We start from the raw sequence: 23,388 nt of genomic DNA, 5'->3' as shown, positions 1-23,388 counted from the left end.
CGTCGTCGCTGCCCCGTCCCGTCGCCCCGTCGTCGCCGCCCGGTCCCGTCGCCCTGTCGTCGCCGCCCCGTCATCGCCTCGCCGGTGAGCTCGCCCCGGCCGCCATGTCCACACACACACACACACATTATTAGTTTGTTTGTTAAATTTTTTCTGTTTTTTAGTTATAGAAATGTTAGGAAATTATTCTGTTTTTTAGTTATATAAATATTAGAAATGTTAGTTATATAGAATTGTTATAAATGTTTTCTGTTTTTTAGTTATAGAAATATTTATAGAAATGTTAGCAATTTTTCTGTTTTTTAGTTATAGAAATATTAGAATTGTTATAGAAATGTTAGTTATATAATCAGGAAATTTTAGAATTAGTTTTAGTTAGATGAATTAGATTAATGTCAAATTGTTAGAATTTGCATATATATAGAATTTTAATTATCACAATCCAATCATTTAAAAAATGTTACTTTTTGCGGGCATATAGTATTTGTTCTTGACGATATGCCCGGCCCGCATCCTCGTCGTCGACCCGTTTGCGACAACGTCTTGCTTCAGAGGACCCATGTCCGGGACTGGGCTCCGCCGGGCTGGCACTGGGAGGTGCTACCTCGAGGGGCGTGCCGCTTGGTGAGGAACCCGACCTCGGGTCCCGTCGTCGACCCTGATCTTCTTTGGTGGCGTTCGCGTGGGCCACATTTGGTGCAGAGGCAGCCGGCCCCGCCGGAGGTGGTGCGTCGCCGTGTCAGGGAGGAAGATGAGCACGTCCATCGCTACATGGTTGCTATGGACGACGTCAGGTTCTCCACTACTTGGCGGGTTCTTTGGGCAGATGACCGGAGATATGATCCTGTGATGGTTCCTTCTCTCTGGGTGTGCACCGCCCGCGCCCCAGGAACCGCGAGTGGCGCCCTAGATTCTTCTGTAGTACTCGATCTTTATTAGGTACCTAGCCAGTGATGTATTCGATATATAATATTCGAGACGATGTATTCGAGATTATATATATTAAGACGATGATGTATTCGAGATTATATATTCGAGACGATGTATTCGAGATTCAGTTTTTCCTTATTGATAAATTGCATCCATGCATTGTAATTTGAATACTAAATTGTTTTATATTTCTTCTGTATTAATTAGTAAAGTAAAAGCTATGGCGGACAATACCCGCAGAGAGAGAGAGAAGAGGAATTGTTCGACATCATACGCATCCCTCATAGGCTAGATGATCTGAATGAAGATGACGGCTCCCAATATCTAAACAATACCGGAGAGGGTGATGAAAAGATATTCGATCTCGACGACCGAGCTAATGAAGTCATGAACTATGATTATGATGACACACACAATGTTAGTGATGACACAGACAATGTTGATCTTCAAATAACAAAGACTTCCGGCGAGGTATATATTTATATAAGCATGCATCCTGGTGATCATCACATGTTTTTTTATTGAAGATATATTAACGAATCGATCTTTCTTCTTTCAGCCCTCCGGATCGAGCAAATCTGCTTCTACAGACAGCAAGACAAAGCGAGGCCCGGGCAGATTGTTGAAGGATGGTATAAAGTACCACATCGAATCCACCAAACTTAGTGGCGAACCCCTCATGCCTAAGAACATTGCGGACAAGTGGACTCGTCAGTGCGGAGTTCTTGTGAAGGACAAACTCCCGATCTCCATTCAAGAATGGAAAGAGCCAAAGACTAAACGTCCAGGTGTTACTTGGGTCAATGATAGAGCCAAAAAAGACCTGGTGAAATCTCTGATGGAACATTTCACCCTACCAGATCATTTCACTAACGCAGATGTGGAGAAAGTCAAGGCTGCTGCTCTTAAGAAGATGGCAATGGCATTCAACACCCAGAAGAAAACTGTATGGGCCAACTACCTCGCTAATGAAAGGAAGACTCCGGATTTCAAGGGAACACTGGAGAAGCAAAGAGAACACTGGGACGATTTCGTGACCTTCAAGGATTCAGAATTATCTAAGGAACGGTCAATGAAAAACAAGGCAAATGCCGCAAAAAAGACGCAGTTCCATAGGCTGGGTCCAAGTGGCTACGCGGTGGGATTGCCTAAGTGGGATAAGTCTGAGAAAGAGATGGAGGGTGCAGGGGTCACTCCGATTACTAGGAGCTGGCCCCCCAGGTGCAGAACTTGGTTCTATGCGCATGGGGGGCGTTGGACCCGAAGATAGGCCTGGTTTCGAAGAAGGCAAATCTAAAAGGAGCCGAACAAAAGATACTTGACGCAATAGAAGAAGCTCGAGCGGGGGTGTTCACGCCCAATAGAGAAAACGATGAGCTTACACGCGCCCTGGGAAATCCTGAACACCCGGGAAGAACACGAGGCATGGGTGTTATTCCCTGGTATGAGGGCTTTTTGGACTGGAATGACGACTACAGGTCCCGTGCAAGAAAGAAGATGGAGGAGGAGGAGAAGAGGAAGCTGGAGGAGGAGCAGAGGAAGCAGGACGCAGGACGCCTTCAAGGCCTAGAAGCAAGGCACGCGGATCTGGCACTCAAATTCCAGCAGCAGCAGCAGCAGATCGACTCACTTAGCCAGGAAAGGGGGTCTCAGCAGCGACATCATTAAGCGGATGATCGTCCAGCATTGGATAGCACGGTCCCATCCATGCCGAGAAGCAGCGTTGGTTCTGCCCCGGGCGACACACTGCTGGATAAATACCCTGTGGATGACATCATAGAGAACACTAACTGTGAGCTACACTCCAAAATGAAGAACATATCCATGAAGGTGGTGGACGGCGTTGCTTTTCCAGTGACCCCCGAAGCAACCTACCATTGCATCCCGATTACAGAGGGCTATGCTCATGTCATGGTTGATGAAGTGGTGGACCCATATTCGGGGTTAACGCTTGACATTCCTGGAGGTGAAGACGAGCGCACACTGGGAGGCCATACATCGTATCATCCTATGGAGAAAGGATTGCATCATCTTTCGAAGTCCACCGACACCGCGTCATCTGCCGACTCCTCGAAGTCTGCCACCGAGTCAGCAGAATTCCGCTCCTCCAAGTCCACGAACGCGTGAGACGACTCCTCCTCGAAGTCCGCCACCTCCTCCGCCGGTTTCAAGTCCGGCACCGTGTCAGGACACACCTCCTGCTTCAAGTCCGGCACATCGTCAGGCCACTTCTCCTGGTCCAACTCCACGTCAGCCGTCTCCGCCGTCTCAGCAATCACAGAAGAGACATGCCGCAGCTTTGGTGCATAGCGGTACGAGTTGAGGTAGTTCAGGAAGTACAGGCAGAGACAAGCAATATAAATATGGTCCAAGCCTCGCTCCTCTTCCTCAGAGGCCTTACGACATGACCGAGGAGCAAAACGCAACCATAGTGCAGGCCCAAGTGGACGCCCATTTTGGACCGAAACCGGCACCGCCGCCAAAGGAGAAAGTGCCTCAGAAAACGATTGACCACTTCATTCATATGGCTAGAGCACCAGCTCCCAAGCATGTTGACTCAGACTATGAGCGTCAAATCAGGAAGCTACATCGAGCACGGCTACAGAAGGAAGTGAGCTCGAGCTCGAGCCAACAAGCAGCTGGCAAAAAATGCGAAAAACCGTTCCCCAGCTGGGAGAACAGGCGGCGCAAGCGACCCCCCCGCTTGTTGTGCCAACAACACATGAGAGGAGTACGCGCGCCAAATATTATTGTGGGCAAACCGTTAGCGTTCCCCAGCAGGGCGATGTGGTAATAACGGAGGAGCATATCATGCAGGCTGAAATGCTCAAGATCTCTGTTGGACAACTCCTCGAAATCGAGCCCATGTCTCCGCTTAAAGAATCGGAAATAAAATGGAAATATGCCTGGGGCCAACCTTTGGTCCATCCAGACAAGGTCAAGAACCTCCCAACGAGAATGTATGAATTGCATCAATGGTACATGAACATGACCAAGATTTCCAATCGAGTGTCCCTCATGGTGAATGTCAAGAAGGACCATTATTACCATGAGAAAGCTCTGTCCATTGAGTATACAGAACTTTTTCAGTTATACAATCAAGACGCACTCGACAAGTCTATCGTCAGTTGCTATTGTCTGTAAGTGATTTCTTTCTGTAATTTAAGTCTCAAGCTAATTATGTAGTGATAATTTTGATCAATCATTACATGTAATTATCCTCACTATATTCTTTTCTGTGGTATTATATGCAGAATGAAGATGTATGAAATAAAAAAATCTGGATGCTATGGCATTGGGTTCATTGACCCAAATACCATTAATGAGGACATATGGAAGTTTCCATTTTATCAAGCAGGTGTAGAGGAAAGCATGGTAGAGTTCTTGAAGCGTCTCAATAGCAATGAAGATATACTACTTCCTTACAACTTCCCGTGAGTCACGCTGTCTTGTACTACAAATTCTATTTTTGCTTACTAGCTAGCTAGATGTTAATAATTAAGTGTATACGGTTTACTGTAGTTGATTAATTTTATGCACATGCCCGATAACATGCAAACGTGTGCGCATGCAGTTGGCACTGGGTCTTGATAGACACTAAAGTTGAGGAAGGAAAAGTTGAATTACTGGATTCACTAACTAAAGAAGAAGGTGACTTCACCATCGTGAAGGGGATAGTCAACAGGTAATTTTAATTATTATTAACTATATATATCTCGGCCTATTATTAGTTCGTCATTTCCTGATACGAACTATTTAATAACCCCTTTATTAATTTTCTTTGCCGGCGGGCAGGGCATGGGCAAAGTTCATCAAGGTGACTCCAGGGAATGGAAACAAAAGTTGTTTTGGCATCGACCAAAGGTAAGTAATTAAGTAGTACTAGCTAGCTACCATCTCTTTAATTCTTGTTTCAATATCATTAATTAATTATCATGCTTGATTAATCATTATCTGATTCAATTTCATTCTCGTAAAGGCCCTGAAGCAGGCGCCGGGGGATAATTTGTGTGCATTCTACGTTTGCGAGAACATTCGCATGATGACGTCCGAAAGGAGCAGATCTGATAGACAGGACTGGATACATTTGTCAGAACACTATTCACACCATTATCGATATATAGTCACACAACTAACACACATGCATATTGATCTCCTTCTTAACAGTTCAGAGAGGTGCGGGATAAGCTCCTACCATCGGACCGCATACTAGCACTTCAAGAGGAAATAGCCGGATTTTTGCTCGACCAGGTCATAAATCCCAAAGGAGAATACTATTACCCGCTACCGCCCCCATGAACCACTTGTCATCGTGCTCCGGAGGCACCAAGGCAACATATGTAGGAGAAATTGTATATGTATATACATGTGTATGTGTGAATAATGGTGTTGGTTGTGAGACATTCGATGATATATATATATAGGGAAAATCCATCCTACCACCCGGTGGTAGTTACCCCACATGTCTCATATACTACCATGTGGTACTATATATACTATTTTATTATATATATATATATACGGTTCTATACGTACGAGAAAATCTATTTATATATATGCATAACGTGTACAATTTGTAGTATCATGAAATATCAGCAAACAAAAAAATGGAATGGAAAATTAAAAAAAAACCAAACATTTAGTACCGGTTGGTGTTACCAACCGATACTAATGCCCTACCCGCAGCCGGGCCTGGCTCGTGCCACGTGGTGGCACTTTAGCGCCGGTTCGTGACGAACCGGTACTAAAGGGGGGGGGGCTTTAGTCCCCACTCTTTAGTGCCGGTTGTCAAACCGGCACTAAAGGCCGTTACGAACCGGCACTAAAGCCCGGTTCTACACTAGTGTACGACAAAGGATACTACCTGGGTGATGGTATATATCCTCAGTGGACCACTATTGTGAAGACAATCCCCAACCATGTCAGAGAGAAGAGGAAAAGATTTGCCCAAGAGCAAGAGAGTGCTAGGAAGGACGTGGAGCGTGCCTTTGGTGTTCTGCAATCTTGATGGGGCATTGTTTGGTATCCTGCTAAGACTTGGAGCACGAAGAAACTGTGGAAGGTGATGACTGCTTGTGTGATCATGCACAATATGATCCGTAGAAGATGAGCGCCCAAAACGTCTCTACGATCAAGGGTTACAGTTTTAGGATGAGAATGTTGTGCCTGAGCATGGAGGAGCAGTAACTTTTGAACAGTTCACCCAATTTCATCATCACATGCGTGATTGGAAAACTCACATGCAATTGCAAAATGATTTGGTTGAGCATATGTAGGTTCATGGTGGCAACCAATAGATGTATCTTTTTTTATTCGGCTTGCAAAACTATATGAGACTATTTTACTTTCATTTGGCTTATAAAACTATGCTATTTATGTGGTTGTGGACTATATATTTGCTCTCACCCTAGTTTTGCTGGTGACAATATTGATGGATGCCCCACACCATGAACCCCAAAAGGCACAGACTAGGCGCCCCACAACATGAATCCGATGTTGTGCAATCAAAAGAAGTGATGCACTATGTTGCCGTGTGGTGAGCCAACAACATATCCGACCCATGGCGCACTACAGAGGCTCGACAACAGTAGCCAGCAAGCTACTATAATGAGTCGGCTACTGTAGCGATTACTTTTTCAGAAAACATGGGGAAAATATTTTAAATAAATTATGAACATTTTTAAAAAAATAGCACCTTTAAATTTTTCATTTTCTGGAAAGATGAACAGTTTTTGAAATTGTAAACATGTATTTTAAAATTGTGAATGTTTTCTGAAATCCAAACATTTTTATAAAAAAGATATTCTTAAAATTCTCAATTTTTTTGAAACCAAATATTTTTTAAAATATTTTTTGAATACATAAACAATTTTTTATTTCAAATCATTTTTAAACTTCTGAACATTTTTTGATTTTTGAAAAGAAAAGAATAACCACTGCAAAAAAAAGAAAAATGCCATGAAGAAACCAACCGGAAAATAATAAGAAAAAGAAAAGGACGGACCAAAACCTTATAAGAGGTTCTCAAAATGTGTAGAAGTCAAGCAAATAACCTTCTCAAAGGTTCTTTAAAAAAAAATTCAAAACCGAGATTGGTAGAAGCGTGCAATAATAGGTTAAATGGGCCGACTCATCTCACCTCTTGTCGCTCGCTCGTTCCTTGTGCGAAGCGTTGACATTTCGACACAACGTGTATTTACCTAGACTATCCCCGACAACTGCCAACAGAGATGCAATGACGATGAGCGAGTTCCAGCATGCCCAGTTGATCGCGGACGCGGCTCCCTCCACTCTTCGGCGAGCTCCTTTATGTGCAGCTCTCTCCCATATGCGGATCGATGTCTTCATCCATAGGTATATATATCGCAACCCGTTGAAAGAATCGATTGTGTCCTTCCTAGATTACGCAGTTGGTGATTGACGTACTGTGATGAGGAGAGGACCCTGCCGTGTGTCGTGACTCGATATGGGTTAACTATCCAATTCCTATGCCGACCCCTTTCCAAACTTTCAACATCTAACATGATCGTTCCAACGATATCACCAACATTTGTGTTCGTTTGTAAACGGTTATGTGCCAACACTTGTTTCGCAAGTCTCTAGTTGCCCTCCAACGAATCCATCATCAATAGAATATGAGAATAATGAAAGTCGCGGCTATGAGATGTTCCACTGTAGCCAACAAGAATTGTGCACACCATTCAGGTGAGCCCAAGGCCCCGCCCGACCGAAGACTCGTGAAAGAACCCTCAACAACTTTTGCTTCTTAAAAGTCCATAGTTTCCCTTGAAAGCCAGAATCAACCAGTCCACAAATATGTATTGCGTCTCAAAAACCTTGAATTTGAGTCTGACTACGATGACCTACACTATCGTGTTCATGAGAACGAAATGCATCCATTGAAAATTGTTCAAAGAGCATAAATCGTTCATTGTGTCCCATGTTCTATGATGCAACTGAGTTTGTGCTTTGTCATAGAAACATGACAACCTCCTGGGGCTGCTTCCAAGTTTAGAAACTTTCACATCTGTATGGTATTTTGAGTAGCCCAAAACATAGCTAGACCACCACTTCTAGTGGTGGTGTCAACAACATAAGCGTTATCATAGCCTAAAGAACCAACAAGATTTTCAGCATGGACCACGCTAATCTGAGTCTCTACAATGCAAAGAACTATAGGGGCAAACTTCATCACGATTTGGCGGAGCTCTCGAATTGTCTGGGTGTTGCATATCCCACCGCAATTTCAATACAAGAGACTCATTGTGCCCGGCGGTCCTCCACTTGGGAGACCGCCAAACGTAGATCAATGGTTTTGTCGGTCACACTTAACTTCTTAGAGCTCTTTTTGTCAGAAGCTTGTCCCATCTTGGTCATCTTTTGATAATGTTTTGGGGGCGGGCTTGGAGGAACCTAATCTACGCGAGGAGCTGTGAAAGCTAGGGTACCATCGTTGCCGCAGCTAACATGAACAAATCTCATTTCCAATTACCTTAGTTGAAGCACCAAGATCAACAATGTGCTTGGAGTTATTTTTTGTACTTGGATCCGCCTCCTCCATGTTAGCATCTCGGTCCTCTTCTTCCTCTTCAAAACCCGTCCCCATGTCATGTCCACTATCACCACTCGCACCGCAACCTCCTCTCATACAGGTTCGCCCTCGTGAGAGCCACGACTTCTCTGCCTACTTCCCCAGCGTGTACTGGAAGGAGCATGGAGGTTTTTAACAACCGATGCTAGGGAAGGGGGGAGATTGGAGCCCCACTATCATCACACTTTTCGTTGTGTTATATCGCTTCCGCCTTTAGCATTCTATGAACGAGTCGACCGAAGAATAAACACACAAATGTATTTCCTCTAATAGTACTTCCTTCCTTCACAAGAGTATTGTAACCTATGACGTTGTAACAGTAGTATACTCTGATATATTATGGTTCATTCCCTATCAAGCTATATCGTACCCAAGAAGACATGAATCTCTGGGCTGGGACACATGGCCTCCGATTTGCTGAATCGGGGTGCCATAGTCACTTTCCACCTTTAGGATAGATTCAAACCAATAATATGCTAACTAAGAACATGGGCACATGTGACGCGTCCCATTAGGGTTGGGGCAAGAGAAGGAACGTGCAAGTGGTGGAAGGAAGATGTGTGGGGTCGTCGGCGTTGAGCTTGCATGTGGTTTCTAGAGGGCAATGCGGGCTTAAGTCATGCCTAGTAGCTAGGGGTGCGGTAAGGCCCTAACTTGATGTTGGAGAAGGTGGCGGTGTGCGATCCATGGCGCATTGAGAGGAGATGGGATGCTAGTTAAGCATAAGTACAAGGAGAAGGGAGACTACAGAGCCATGAAATCTGTTTTTTTTTTCATTGGACAATGGTAAAGAGAAAATGGAAACGATTCAAAATAGTTGGCTGAAAAAGAATGCTCCATCGAATGTGTGCATCACTGTTCAATCGAGCTTGATCCTGTGACTGGGACGTGCTTTTACTTGGATAAGGGATTCGTTAACACGTATTCACCACAAACACCCTCAACCTTATCTTTTCGCTCGTCTTCCTCCTCCTCGCAGCTTGGCTGCTCCATCCAAATGGAACATCGAACCCCCCTCGGTTGCTCCCCGACAGCTCGCAAAGCTGCGGCCATTGGTGTTGCAAGTTGTCGCCATCACCAGTGCTACAAGGTGTAGTGGTCTCTGCTCCTATCTCTCTTCTTCATTAGATTCCTCCTTTAGAATCCTCGCCGATGAGGGCTTCTCCCACCTTTATAGAAGCTGTCATGGATGCCTCTATCTCCCACAAGCTAGATGCCCAACTTTATGGCCTGCGCTCCCCCCAAGCGAACGTGAGGAAGAGAGGCACTCACATGATCGGCGACGGATGCTTCAAAGCGAATGATGGGGCTCACAGCATGACGCGTGGGGTTCACAACATGGTTAGTGCTGCAATAGGTTTCCAACACGACCGGTATTGCTATGGGGGAGGCAAATCGAACATCCACATCGATCTGACGGTTAGGGAGGCAGCTATAACTCTTAATTACCAGTTGTATGCCATGTAGCAACCGCCTAAAAAATAGCCTTTATTTTCGAAGAACGGTAAAGAAAAATCTGAAACAAAAAAAAAACTGGAAACAAGAATTGCCAAGAAAATAAAGGTTGGGAGAACATAGCCCACGTTGGATGTGAGATGTGCGGCCCAGATTAATCTCTCCCCTTCTTCCTCCCGGCTGCCAGCACCGCTAGGGTTAGCGCGGCGGCGACCTTCGATCCAGGCGATTAATGGCGCGGCGGTGAGCTCCTGCGTGTTCGCCGGCGGGATTTTCCCTTCTCCGGCGAGCCCGTTGGGAGAGGCTCCTCCCCATCCGGCGCCGCTACTCCATCCGTAGGTACGTCAGTTTGAATCCCTGTTAAAAATTGATGGGCGCGTTCCTCAATTCCTAAGAGAAAAACAATCCCAAGGATGATATCTGAATGGAGGCTAGGATCTTGGTTAGTTATCCAGTTCCAATCCCGACCCTGCGATCCCGATTGCAAAATTTTGAATTTTCGCATGAGCGATCCCCATTGTAGTGTAATGTTCCTTCAGGCCAATTTTAAACATGATGTAGCTTCAGGTTACTGGTTTATTTATTCTTTTCCCAGCCAAGGCTAGTAACCTACTCCTCTGATGTTACGTGAAGATAGGAGTTACAAAAATGAAGAGGAAAATCTTGTGATGCAAGATACCTGATACAAGTTTGTCGCCAAATTACGTTATCTGTTTTGTCCTAGAACAGAGTTGAGTCGGCGGGATTCATGATCACGATTGCTATCTGAAATCAATGATAATGATGCTTTCCGAAACCAATGATAACGATTGCTTGCTGAAACGATTCACCGTGAGATTTATCTGGTTTGTACTTCTTCTTTGCTGCCACCCAGATCGATCTATCTATCGGACCACTCTGATGGAGAAACAGAGCAGCCAAGAACTTTCGATCGAAAATAAGAGCGCTGGTTTCAGTAGGGTGGAGAAACCTAAGGTGGCAGAGATTCAGCTTCAACTTCTACCCTATGTAAGGATCGCAATGCCTTATTTACGTCGGGTATTACCGACTCTTTTAAAAAGCAGAGTCTTAGCAAGGGGAGCGTGACTGTTGAATTGGTGCCACAACTTGACTGCTCATGCTCATTACAGGACGTTTTGCGCGACATACTGTCACGGTTGTCAATCAAGGATGTCGTGAGGATGAGCACGCTTTCTGGTGAATGGAGACAGCAGCGGATATGCCACCCAGATCTGGTCTTCACCAAAGACACCTTTGGCATCAGTACTGACCCAGATCCGGACTTCACCAAAACCATTAATGCCATCATTAGAGACACGGATGCTAAACGAGCATCCTGGACTGCTGAATTCATCTTCAATGTGGAGAGTGTATTGCGCCCACTGTGGTCTACTTCTACTACAACTACGACTACGCTGGACAAGTTTGCTGTTGAATTTGGTCTCCGCAGAAAGCATAAGTATTACATTGATAGATGGGTTAGCTTTTCCATTGCGTCAAGGGCCAAGCACATTGCTTTCGATTTCACATTTGATGTCGATTGCGCTGGCCCTGGATGTGACCAGTACAAGGATGTTTTCCCGCTGTGCAAGCTCAGTGGCCCAAGCGGCTCTTGTGTCACATCTCTTGTTCTGGGCTATGTATGGTTAAAGCTGCCCCCCAGTTTCTGCGGTATCACAAACCTTAGGAAACTTACACTAAAAACGGTGTTCATCAGTGAAGGTGATCTCCAGTGCCTGTTGCTAAGTTGTGCTCTTCTCGAGCATATAAACATAGAGTGGTGCTCCCCCTTGTCAAGTTTACGCATAGGGCAGGAACTGTGCAGGTTGCAGTACCTGCGTGTGCGCCGTTCTGAACTGGAAATGTTAGAGTTGCATGCTCCAAATCTTACCAAATTTGAGTTCGACGAAGATCTCGCACAAATTGTGCTCAGTGATTGCTTGAGGTTGTCGGAGGCAACCTTTGTATCAAACATGAGGACTCAAGAGTTCAATGATTATGATTTCGATGACTTGGCCTTCACCTTCACCGAGCTTGCTCTTCCTCATGTGCAAAAACTATTTCTACTTTTGAATTTGGATCAGGTCTGCTCTAGAAAGTAGTGCTTTGTTTTACTTCATTTAAAATTTTGTTATCACAAAGTTTAATTGTTAATTTTGTATCTGTGCACTGTTTCTCTTCCAGGTGCTAAGATTCAGTGAAAACCAGAATAGCTTCATCAATTTGAGGCATCTGAACATGAACCTTGAGATCGGGTGGGATCCATATGATGATAGTTGGGCAATAGGGTTTGTTCATCTTTTGCAATTATCACCTCTCTTAGAAGAATTAGAACTGCATGTAAGTAATTTAACTGTTGATTATGAAAAAAAAATCAACACATTAATCAGGATAGTTATGTCTGTTGCTTCTGTTTAACCCCTACCCCCCTGAAGAATATTTATAGTGAATTAACGGATATATGTGTGTGCAGGTTGGTCGTGATAGATTTTGCCCTCCTACTATGAGGATGGTGACAGCTGCGCAAGGGCCTCTGCATCATCACCTCAAGAGTGTCCACATGTCTGGATTTTGTGATGTATTGGGGCTAGCTGAGCTGGCGCTCTACATCCTTGGGAATGCTACTGTACTTCAACGTATGGTGGTAGATCCAGTGGCGTATGCCGAGACTCTTCACACTGATGATATCTATTCAGTCAGCAAGGCTGGTAGTATCGAGGGGGACCATTACCATGCCGATCAGAATAGGATGTTTGCAGAGCAAATCCTTGGCAGCGAGGAGTTCCGTCATATCGTCACCATTTTGTGAAGTACAATGCTGGGGCTGGAGATGCTATTTATATATGCCGACGATTGATGTATATGGGCGTGGTGGAAAAATGATCGATTGGGAGCTTTATGAAGATTTATAATAATACTCAGAAGGGAAGCATTCATGTACAAGCCAAATGATTGGATGCAGTAGTGTGTGCACGAAAATTCAGTGTTGTCAACATTTTGGTTGCAATCTGGATTAACTATGCTTTCTTCTTTTTCGGCGTTGCTATTATGAACATAAGCAGTTGGTAGCAATTTTGAGCGATATATATGTGATACACTGTCATTAATAAAATCATGGAATCATTCATCCTATTCCATGCATGGTCTGTGTATGATACTGTCAAGATTCAGTGATTTCCTTGCTGCAATTAATCTTCCCCAAGTTCCTTCACAATACTACATTCTTCTCTGAACCAACAAAATCAGAGAAGTCGCTCCTTCTAACTACATAGAGATTCTAGTAGTTAAGTTCTAAATAATCACCTACTAATTCGCCCTTCTAGTTAACTGCAAAGGGGATCTCAACAGAGAAATTTTAGTGAGAGGAGAAGAGGGAATATGATGAAGGGAGTTCTGCATATTTTGGTGAGTTTGCATTTTGTCTTGCTTGAAAGAATCACAGACAAAGTTTAATTCTATAAAAATCTCAGAATTTTTCTTGTCGGTTAAAAAAAGAAAACAAGGGGACAGAGCAACTATTAGAGCAGAACATTATTTTAATGTGCAAGAGGGATGCAACCCGTCCAAATTACCTGCGACTTCAAACTTTTTCACTTCTTGAAAAACAAGAAATTAGCAGCTTCTCAACACATACACTTGCAGTGCTGTAACTACATAGGAGCTCCACAAAAGGAGAGGGATATGAAAACAAATCCATCACTTCAGCAACATTACAGGAAATGACAAAAATGTTTGTCTTACAAGCGCCAATCTAAGACTGTCTAATAAGTATTCATAAATACTTCCAGGCTCATGACATTATTACAAAACCTGTCGATACATACATATCGTTCTTAATTTGTTTCTCCTTGGGACAGGATACTGATCTCCACACTTCTTGCTGGGGGCTATTATCAGTCTTACTTCCTTACCTTTTTGGGCAGCCGGCATCCATTATGCGCGAGCTGGGTCACGTCGTGGACGTACATGATAGGAGACGGGGTCCTCACTCTTTCGCCCCGGAAACCATCCGCAAAGCCCATGATCACCTTCTTCTTCTTCCTGAAAAAGGAGTATCCTTTCACCTTCACGACGACCGACTTGAGGCCAATCTTGCTGGCGACTCGCCCCATGTGCTCCCCTGTTGCTTCACCGGCATACCGAGCAAGACGAGACCGCCCCTTTCGATCCTCCAAGCAGCCAGCGGAAGCCCCAGCCTTCCTGTTCCCCTTGACGTCCGTCACTGTCACAAAGGTCTTCTTCCCCTTGAGCGTGACGTGGAGAACGTCCCTCTTCACTCGCGGAGCCCCTGCTGGCCGCAGCATTTCCATGTTAAACCGGCCCGACCTGCCACCACCGGCTGTGAATCCGTTTCCACCCATCCTGGCACCACCGGCTGTGAATCCAATTCCGCCCATCCTGCTATCACCGGCTGTGAATCCGTTTACACCCATCCTGCCATCACCGGCTGTGAATCCGTTTCCAGCCATCCTGCCACCACCGGCTGTAAATCCATTACCACCCATCCTGAAACCACCTGCTGTGAACCCGTTCTCAGCGAATTGAGGGGAAAAACCGCCGCCAGTCTGGTTCCGTGCTTGCATGATGAGGCGGCTCATCGGATCACCGGCGTTCACGAGGCCCTCCAGTGGGCCCTGCAAGAGCACAAATTGAGATACAAATCGTGTCAAGCACCAGATAACAACATGGACCACTCTGTTCGTGTCCAGGCAGAACTGGGGAAAAGGCAGGAGACAATGACTGTATATATCAATGCGGCTGTAAGAATAAAGATCACACAATAAGATTCATGGCTATAGTAGCAAGCACTTGTGGTCAACAACATCAGCAGCACTGGGCTAAGTTAATTTGGTAGGTTAGTTGGCAATGGCAAAGGGGGCCGGCACCCTTAGGAAAGTACTCCCTCCGTAAAGAAAGTAGTGATCTAAATGCTCTTATATTTCTTTACAGAGGGAGTACTCCAGTAAAAAAAAAGGAATTTATGATGACAAGAACACCTCTGCCTAATCATTCCCCACGAAATGAAATTACATCGCAGTTGAATTGGTGGGAAGCATGCGCACACTTGCCTAGCTCACGAATCTGTCCTATCTGTCTGTTTCAGTTCAAGATTTGGTTCAGTCTACCTGGCTACCATCGTGTTGCGAGTTAGATGGATCTGTATCGGGTTTCTTGCGGGGAAATGCAATGGAAGGGAGGGAGGGATGGGGAGCTGGTGAGCGTACCTTGTCACTGGACAGCAGCCGCTGCGCGCCCGGCGAGGAGAGCGGCCGCAGGAGCGCTCGGCCGGCGAGCCCAAGCGCCCTCGCCGCCATCGCCCTCTGCTGGGCCGGGAGGAGGACGAGATCCGGTCGTGGCCGCGGCGGCGGCGGCGGCGGGGCGAGGCTGTTGCGAAGATTCGAGTGCGTCTCTCGTTTGGGTTAGGCCGTCTTTCTCTTGGGCTTTAACTGGACCTGACTACCGTTTAGGGCCCACATGGTCACATCAAATGTTCAGATGTCCACACACAAAACAAATATCAAATGTTCAGACTTTTTTTTTGCTTCTAAATAAACATGTTCTGACTTTTTTTCCCTAAAAACCTGACTTTTTTTCTAGCTATCAGTGTTGTGTAGGTTGACCATTGACCAAGGAGAGCTCTGTAATTATAACTATATTTGTAACATTTGACTTGATATTTATTATTATATGTAAGCGGTTGTTCTAGTCCCGAGGTATGTGAGCTTGGGTGAACAGTAAAATCAAACCAAAAAGGTTGATAGATTTAAAAATTCTGATTTTTTTTTTGTGTGAAACATGGATAAAATGATTTTTTTGCCTCAAAACTTTCATCACCATGTGGCATCATGGAAATCGTGACAAAAACAAAACAGAGTCGATGCTCCAAATTCTATTTTCAAACGCATTTTGGAGCATCACTTTTGTTTCTTTGCCACATTTTCCATGAATGTCATCCATGATGAAAATTTGCAAGCTATGAAAAAAATTGTTAATATTTCACACGCAAAAAATCAGAAATTTCTAAAAAAAAATATTGTTTTACTGTTCAGCCGAGCTCAACACTTTGCTTATTATATTGCTTTTTCTAATGTTCTCTCTTCTTTTTCATATGAATATTTACGGATTGTAAGATCTTTATTTGTACTCCCATTTGAAGGAAGTCAGTAGATTACACTAGAAAATCCACATGAAAAACAACTAATAAATTTGATATCTAATTGTTAACCAACCTGTGGTAGGATGGTTAGGAGGACAGTCAATCGCAGATGAACAAGGAGCACGCCATTTAATTGTGTGTGATTTCGTGATGTTTATGCATGGCATTTAAATTGCAGATGTGAAGTTTCTGGATTTTAGACTTGGCTAGCTCTGAAAAAGACATTTTTCACTTGAGAAAAATAAGGCAAAATATCAAAGATTTGGCGCGCGCACACCAAATCAATCCCAGCCACAAACGTAGATCTTCTCCTACCTTCTCTCGAAGACTTTTTCTAAAGAAAAAGAAAAGAAAAGAATCCCACGCAATATCCACAACACCACCTCAAGACGGCAGGCACCACAAATCCACGAGAATGCAGCCATGATCGGCTCCTTCCTCCCCCTCCCCACCACCTCCGGCCGCTCCCTTCCGCCCCGCGCCACCACCACCACCACCCTCCCCTTCCCAAGATCCCCACTGCGTCTCCGCCGCCGCCGCCAGATCCGCGTCTCCGTGTCGTCGTCGTCGTCGTCGGAGAGCAACGAGGAGGGCGCGGGGAGCACCAACGGGTCCCTGCCGGGGCTTGCCCCCGTGAACGGCGAGGAGGAGGAGGAGGAGGAGGACGAGTCGTGCCCGGTGGAGTGCGTGACGGAGTTCAAGACGGACGAGGAGCTGGGGCGGTTCCTGGAGCGGTCGCGGGCGACGGGCGCGCTGGTGGTGGTGGACTTCTTCCGGCCCTCCTGCGGCAGCTGCAAGTACATCGAGCAGGGCTTCATGAAGCTCTGCAAGGGCTCCGGCGACCACGGCTCCCCCGTCATCTTCCTCAAGCACAACGTCCGACCCTCCTGACACCAGCAAATCTTGATTAGTCAAAAGATCATCTTATATGCATCTGAAAGAGAAGCTATGCATGCTTGCATTGCAGGTGATTGATGAGTACGACGAGCAGTCGGAGGTGGCGGAGCGGCTGCGCATCAAGGTGGTGCCGCTCTTCCATTTCTACAAGGCCGGGGTCCTGGTCGAGTCCTTCGCCACCCGGGACAAGGACAGGATCACCGCCGCCATTGCCAAGTACACCTCACCTGATGAGTAAGCAACTAAGCATCACACGCACGAATCCATTGTTTATGAGCCTCTAAACTGATAAGATCTCCTTGGTTAATCGCCTAGACATGCTTACCTTGGAAACAGTTAGTGAAATGACAGACACATGTATCTGCTCCTATGAAATGGGAGCTGCAGAGCTAAAGAATTAACTAATTCTCTTAGTATTAACCAGTCCATGACAGTCTACCTGAAGATCTCTGTATATCCCGATCCCGACTGATGTATGTAGGCATTTCCCTTTTGCAGGCAGGAGCCGGAGACGCAGCCGGAGGAGTAATTTCTACTCCAAATACGTACATACATCAAGAGCCATCTAGCTAGACTGGTAACCGAGTGATCTGCCAAAGCTAGCTAGCTTGCTAAATGAACCTCCATTGTAGCAGGAAAAAACTGGGATTGGTTGTAATAATAAAGCAGAGTATATCATGATTCATGAAATAGTTGTATGCATGCAAAGGGATCCATGTAGAATGGTCGAGGATAGATCCTGGTTGATTACTCAATGTCATTTCCGATCCAGTGACTCCCCGTTGCAAAGTTTCAGACTTTGACCTGATCATTTCAACATCTGAATGAATTCTACTCTGTTTTTGTCCTAAAACAGACTTCTATTCTATTGTCTTTTTGCCTCAAAACAAATTAAGTTGAAATGGTGTGATTCACCATTGCTTGATCAAAATTATAGGGACACAAATGCACAATGCTTTATCTAGCTTGTGCTTCCTCGCTTGACACCGATATATACTCATATCTATAACTCTATATCGGCGTACCACCCATGGACAAACTAGGCAGCCAAGAATGCTTCAACGGAGTCACTGAGAAACCGAAGGCTATTTTTATCCGAGTCTTAAATAACAGTTTTAGGAAAGAGTGGGCTATTGCACATGTAGCACTACTGGACATGATGTTTTGAGCGACACATTGTCACGGTCATCACTAAAAGAAGTCGTGAGGATGAGCGTGATTTCTATTGACTGGACATGGCTCAAGATATGCCACCCTGACCTTGTCATCACCAAAGAAATCATACCCAAGAGCTCTTCATGTATATTTAGAACTACCCATAGATTTTGTGGTTTCACGAACCTTAAGAAACTCACACTAAACAAGGTATCTATCAACTCAGGTGATTTCTAGTGTATGTTGGTATAAGTTGTGCTCTTCTCAAGAGCTTAGCACCTGTTGGTTTGAGCTTGCGCCTCAACTTTTGCTTCTTCCAGATCCCCTAAGAGCAGAAGCCCAACCATTTCACGCCTAGGCTTTAGAGAAGCATCTCTCCAAATTGCAATATGGAGCAAAAGCCCCTCCAGACCAGCTTCCCGCAACCCAACCGACTTCTCACCCCTCCCGCAAAATCATGTCATCCAACTTCTAGTTGTTTACAGTCAAAATGCCACCGGCCACCGCCATATAAAGAGGCAATGCTTATCGAAATAACGAGTGTCAAGTAGGAGCCCAAGGGGACCTATCTCACTACGTGATTGCCCTTGGTGCGAGCAAACCCTATTTGGCGCATAGCGCGGTGGAGCAAGGGAAGTCGCGCACAACTCTCGATAACTATGAAACACCCCACTTCTGCTTTCTTCTTCCGTCTACCCCATTTTGATGGTTACCTCACACAGAAGCACATCGTGCTAATTTATACTCAATTGTTTATTTATTTATTTTCCTTATCAAACATCATGAATATTTTATAAAAGCATGGATATTTTTTAAAGAATCCGATGACATTTTTTTTGGGAACAAATGGTCATTTTATTTGGAAATGAAGAACACTATTTCAAAATTTATAAACATTTCGATAAATTTCTGAACATTTTTAGTTAAATTGCAAGCATTATTTTTGTAAAATTCATGAATATTTCTAATCTTACTATAAAAGTCTTGAATGCTTTTAATTCAGGTGAATTTTATCATTTCAGGATTTTCAAAAACTTGGAAACATTTTTAAATTCGCAAACACTTTTGTAGTATCACAAAATGTTTGTGAACATACGTTTTTTATTTAAAAAAATCACATCATCTTCTTTAAATATCTGACTGACCAAGAATATTTTTGAAATATGTGCAATAAATAAGCCAAAAATATAGGCTTGCACAGGATGCACTGTCCATGCATTTCCTATACCATCCCGCGGACTAGGCGCCCTATAGGCGTTTCTTGGCGCTTCCGTTCATTCAGCTATTATGTTAGTCGACTGGGTTGGTGAATAAGTATGCCATATGTGAACATATATTAAACCAGCTTAAAATTTATAAAATATCACGGTCATTTTGACCTGCGGAAGCAACATATTTGGTTTATATTCGCATATGTGTTCGTCCAAATTAACTTTCGGCACTCGCTTTGCCTCCACTGCCAGCCCGGCATTTGTGCACAACTAGACTCGAATCATAGCAGGCTTATATATACCGATAATGAGCTAAATATCACCGAGTACTTTTTTTTTGTGTTGAGAATTACCAGTATCACTACTTGTAAGCGTAACTAATCCAATATTTTTAGATTAACTCAACCATCCCAAGGCCAGGCTTTAGGTTAAAAAACAAACGGGCCAGGCCCAGCCAGGTGTTCCTTTTTGTTGACGGTACGATCCTTGACCAGTTTGTGATTCCTCTCGAGTCGTGCGAAGCGTTCGTGTAGGCTAGGGTGAAAAACAGAAAACTACCAATCGAATCTACCGGGATCGAGATGTCCTCGGTTCGCAATGGTCCACCGGCCATTACCGCCGCCACCGCCAGCTCCGGTGATGTCTCGCCATGGACAACCCTGCATGGGGATCTGGTCCGCCTCGGTGGATGGCGGGTGCTCGCCGGGGACTACTTGACTACGTCCGTTTTCGTGTTGTCTGCCCGTACTGGCGGTCCAGCACCGTCTGCCCGCGCGGCCACGGAATCGTTGATCCACGGTTTCACCCGCGCAGATGATGTTGCCCGAGGGGCACGGGCTCCATCCCCATGAAGACGACAAGAAACGTTTCTTCAACCTGTCCACTGGAGTCTTTGTCCGCCCTCGACTTCCTCTTCTCAGAGACCAGTTCGTCCTCTGCCCAGCAGATGGCCTGCTCCTCCTCCTACGGCCGTGGCAATACACCCACGGCAACCGTCTATGCCTCCTCCACCCCTTCACGGGCGATGTTGTGGAGCTTCCGGCAAACATAACTCTCCCAGAAAACTTGGGAGCACGCTTGTTGCCGACCAATGTGTTTGCCGCTGTGAGCACAAGTCCGGATGGAGTTCTTGGGGTCATGATCGCGTTTTGAAATACACCGTTCATACTCTTTGCTAGCACAAAGGACGAGCGGTGGAGTTTATCTACCTTAGGCTTCTACCCACATGCGAGCCCATTATCATCCAAAGGACAACTTTACATGTTGCAGCAGCAAATATCTAGCTGGGAAGTAAATATTCTCCGGTTCGACCCACCTTGGCAAGATCACTCAACGACATTGGGTTTAGCTTCGTCTTCCTTGTTGTCACCCAAGTTGGTTGCCACGTGTCCGGCGGATAAATTTCACTTGCCCGAGCTGGTAGAATGCGACTCCGAGATCCTGGTGGTTGGCTATACAGAAACTACACAGATGCTTATTTATAGATTAGCGGATCTTGCCCAAGGAAAGTTTGTCCCGGTAAAAAGCATTGGAGGCAATGCTCTTTTGATTGATACTAAAAGCAACCCGAGTTTTAGTTTGTCGGCGGTGCCTACCATCACGGGTGATACCATTGTGCATGCAAATCGCATCTGTGACAAAGATATTTTCCAAAACCACCTCAACACCGATTCCTGGTCATCAAGAGTTGGGGGATGTGCAGAACATGGTTGTAGCTTGGAGTGCTGTACTTGTAGCCTCATTGATCATATGTGTAATACCTGTTGCTGCGTTTCTAAGTGGTGAGCTACTTGTCGCACCCGCCCAAACTTGGTTAAGTTCAGACAACTTATTTAGATGGCTTACGTGTTAATGATTTCCCTCCTCCTATATATATGCATGCAGGAACACAGGTGATGGAATAATCAGTCCGGCCAGGTGGAACAATAATCATTTCATTGCCACCAATAATGCAGGTCATATCTAGGCTAGGTTAGCATGGGTGGCGATATGCATGCAGCAAGTTCAATCTGAACTGTAAATACCTTCGTTAACTTATTAATCAGAATAAATATGTGTTTTTGTTACCGATTACTCCTGTTACATATTTGTTCTGAGGCAAACACAAAACATAACAGAATAGAACTCTGTTTTAGGACAAAGACATAGTAGAATTCAGGTGTTGAAATGATCAAGTCAAATAGTGAAATTTTGCAACGGGGCGCTGGATTGGGAATGGCATTGAACTAGAAGGGTTAGGCGTGCTTTGCTGCACTGCTCATGTTGTTGGGTTTGATTAAATTTGTAGAGAAATATAACAAAGTCCATAATATCAAATCGGTATCATTAGATTCATCATGAAACAAATTTCTATAATTTTTTATTTAATATTGTGGATGTCAATATTTTTGTTTCGAACGTGGTCAAAGCTAAAGAAATTTGATTTTCCAAAAAACTAACACCCCTTGCATTTGGAACTGATGGAACACTTAGTTTGGTGGGTGGGGGAGACGATGGAGTGTCTTTAATTTTTATTTGTAATGCGGTGATTTGGTGTGACTTTCGTGGTATGATTCTGTGTATACCACTAATCAACTCATATTTAAATGGGAATTTTTTTGAGTCGGTGGTTGCATGTACTCTATTGGCACTACAATATCATATGATGGCGCCTTTTCCCCCTAGAAGTGGTCGGAGGGTGTGCGACATTAATACTCCCTTCGTTTTTATTTACTCCGCGTATTAGCTTTGGTCAAAGTCAAACTTGGTAACTTTGACAAAGTTTATAGACAAAAATATTAACATATACAATAACAAATGAACACCATTAGATTCATTATCAAATGCACTTACACATCATATAGATTTGTTATGGTAAATATTTATATTCTTTTTATAAACTTGGTCAAATTTTAGGAAGTTTGACTTCAGTCAATTCTAATATGCGGAGAAAATAAAAACAGAGGGAGTATGATAGGCCGGTTGTTATTGATTGATTTAAAAAATCGTATTAATTAATTAGGCAACTCGCTTCTTCTTAATTAATCGATGAGGCAAATCTTTTGCCTCCGTTTTGAAAAAAAATATTAAAAAATCATTGACCTGATCAAAATTGTAAATCAAATTCAAAATTGAATACCTTAATCGAATGAAAGGGCTTCAAAATTAGGGAACATAGTGAATTAAAAGAATTAAATGAGAGAGCTCGTTGGGAAATTATTAACCCGCTCAAAATCGGGTGCCCCAAATTCTAAATTTAAGACCTCATTTTTTTTGTGAGGCATTACAAATAAGGAAACATAGTGTGGATTTGGTGAACATGGTGCGTGCACACCCTTTATGAATAGTAAATTAAAAAAAATGCTAGAAAAAATCAAAAAGATCTGAATTTATTTTTGTAATATACATAGTCAATCGGTATACTCGCACATGATGTTTCACGAAGAAATCACATCCGTGGTAATCTAGGCAAAAATGACAAAATCGAAGCTATATTAAAAGACACTGTTTAATGAGCAGTATTGTCACATTTGTATTTTCTTCACTAAGAATACTATGGGTGTCAATATATCATGAATATTCACACATGAGTAGAATGGCCGACTAAGTTTCATACTGCGAAATTTCAGAAACTTTGAATTTTTTTAGTATTTTTTTATAAGTTTACTATTCACGTGGGTGCGTGCGCAGTGTTATAGTATAAAAGACTAGAGTGGGAGAGTCTTGAGAAATAGTTGCCCAGTCAAAATGGGGTGACACAATTCCAATTGGAGACCCAGTTCAAATTCGTCAACACTTTTGTAGTATCACAAACATTTTTTAACTTTTGAAAACATGAGCTGTTTTTTAAAAAATTCACATTTTTTCCAATATCTAACCGATAAACAATTTGTAAAATATCAGTGTAATAAATAAGACAAAATATAGGCTAGCCCAGGATCCACTGCCGGGGGAGTAATTGATCCAATATTTTTAGGCCCGTCAGCAAGTAGACATTAGACCAAAACCCAACT

The 23,388-nt window shown here is 44.0% G+C and overlaps 3 protein-coding genes across 3 annotated transcripts; 2 read left to right on the top strand and 1 right to left on the bottom strand.

Annotated features, from left to right (window-relative positions):
* The first annotated feature begins 10,134 nt into the window (after positions 1-10,134).
* LOC119366534 lies at positions 10,135-13,089 on the top strand. The gene is made up of 5 exons (XM_037632285.1): positions 10,135-10,315; positions 10,851-10,984; positions 11,107-12,060; positions 12,161-12,316; positions 12,450-13,089. The coding sequence occupies exons 2-5, from the start codon at positions 10,877-10,879 to the stop codon at positions 12,783-12,785; spliced, it is 1,554 nt and encodes a 517-aa protein (XP_037488182.1). The 5' UTR covers positions 10,135-10,315; positions 10,851-10,876; the 3' UTR covers positions 12,786-13,089.
* Positions 13,090-13,633: 544 nt separating this feature from the next.
* On the bottom strand, positions 13,634-15,379 carry LOC119366533. The gene is made up of 2 exons (XM_037632284.1): positions 15,202-15,379; positions 13,634-14,610 (listed from the first exon to the last, which is right to left on the bottom strand). Exons 1-2 carry the CDS (start codon positions 15,289-15,291, stop codon positions 13,876-13,878), a joined length of 825 nt encoding a protein of 274 aa, XP_037488181.1. The 5' UTR covers positions 15,292-15,379; the 3' UTR covers positions 13,634-13,875.
* A 1,137-nt stretch (positions 15,380-16,516) lies between these two features.
* Positions 16,517-17,867, top strand: LOC119366532 (thioredoxin-like 4, chloroplastic). Its single transcript, XM_037632283.1, has 3 exons — positions 16,517-17,009; positions 17,101-17,264; positions 17,529-17,867. Exons 1-3 carry the CDS (start codon positions 16,557-16,559, stop codon positions 17,557-17,559), a joined length of 648 nt encoding a protein of 215 aa, XP_037488180.1. The 5' UTR covers positions 16,517-16,556; the 3' UTR covers positions 17,560-17,867.
* Positions 17,868-23,388: the final 5,521 nt, after the last annotated feature.

Source organism: Triticum dicoccoides, chromosome 2B (assembly GCF_002162155.2).
Source record: "Triticum dicoccoides isolate Atlit2015 ecotype Zavitan chromosome 2B, WEW_v2.0, whole genome shotgun sequence".
NCBI classification, from domain to species: domain Eukaryota; kingdom Viridiplantae; phylum Streptophyta; class Magnoliopsida; order Poales; family Poaceae; genus Triticum; species Triticum dicoccoides.
This window is presented reverse-complemented; position numbering and strand designations above follow the sequence as displayed.

Excerpts from the sequence above, each read along its gene's own strand:
- LOC119366533 (XM_037632284.1), bottom strand. The coding sequence starts at position 15,291 with ATGGCGGCGAGGGCGCTTGGGCTCGCCGGCCGAGCGCTCCTGCGGCCG. Across the intron at positions 14,611-15,201 it reads GGCTGCTGTCCAGTGACAAG|GGCCCACTGGAGGGCCTCGT; the intron begins GTACGCTCACCA and ends GTGCTCTTGCAG.
- LOC119366534 (XM_037632285.1), top strand. The coding sequence starts at position 10,877 with ATGGAGAAACAGAGCAGCCAAGAACTTTCGATCGAAAATAAGAGCGCT. Across the intron at positions 12,061-12,160 it reads TACTTTTGAATTTGGATCAG|GTGCTAAGATTCAGTGAAAA; the intron begins GTCTGCTCTAGA and ends TTTCTCTTCCAG. Across the intron at positions 12,317-12,449 it reads TAGAAGAATTAGAACTGCAT|GTTGGTCGTGATAGATTTTG; the intron begins GTAAGTAATTTA and ends ATGTGTGTGCAG.
- LOC119366532 (XM_037632283.1), top strand. The coding sequence starts at position 16,557 with ATGATCGGCTCCTTCCTCCCCCTCCCCACCACCTCCGGCCGCTCCCTT. Across the intron at positions 17,010-17,100 it reads TCATCTTCCTCAAGCACAAC|GTGATTGATGAGTACGACGA; the intron begins GTCCGACCCTCC and ends CTTGCATTGCAG. Across the intron at positions 17,265-17,528 it reads AAGTACACCTCACCTGATGA|GCAGGAGCCGGAGACGCAGC; the intron begins GTAAGCAACTAA and ends TCCCTTTTGCAG.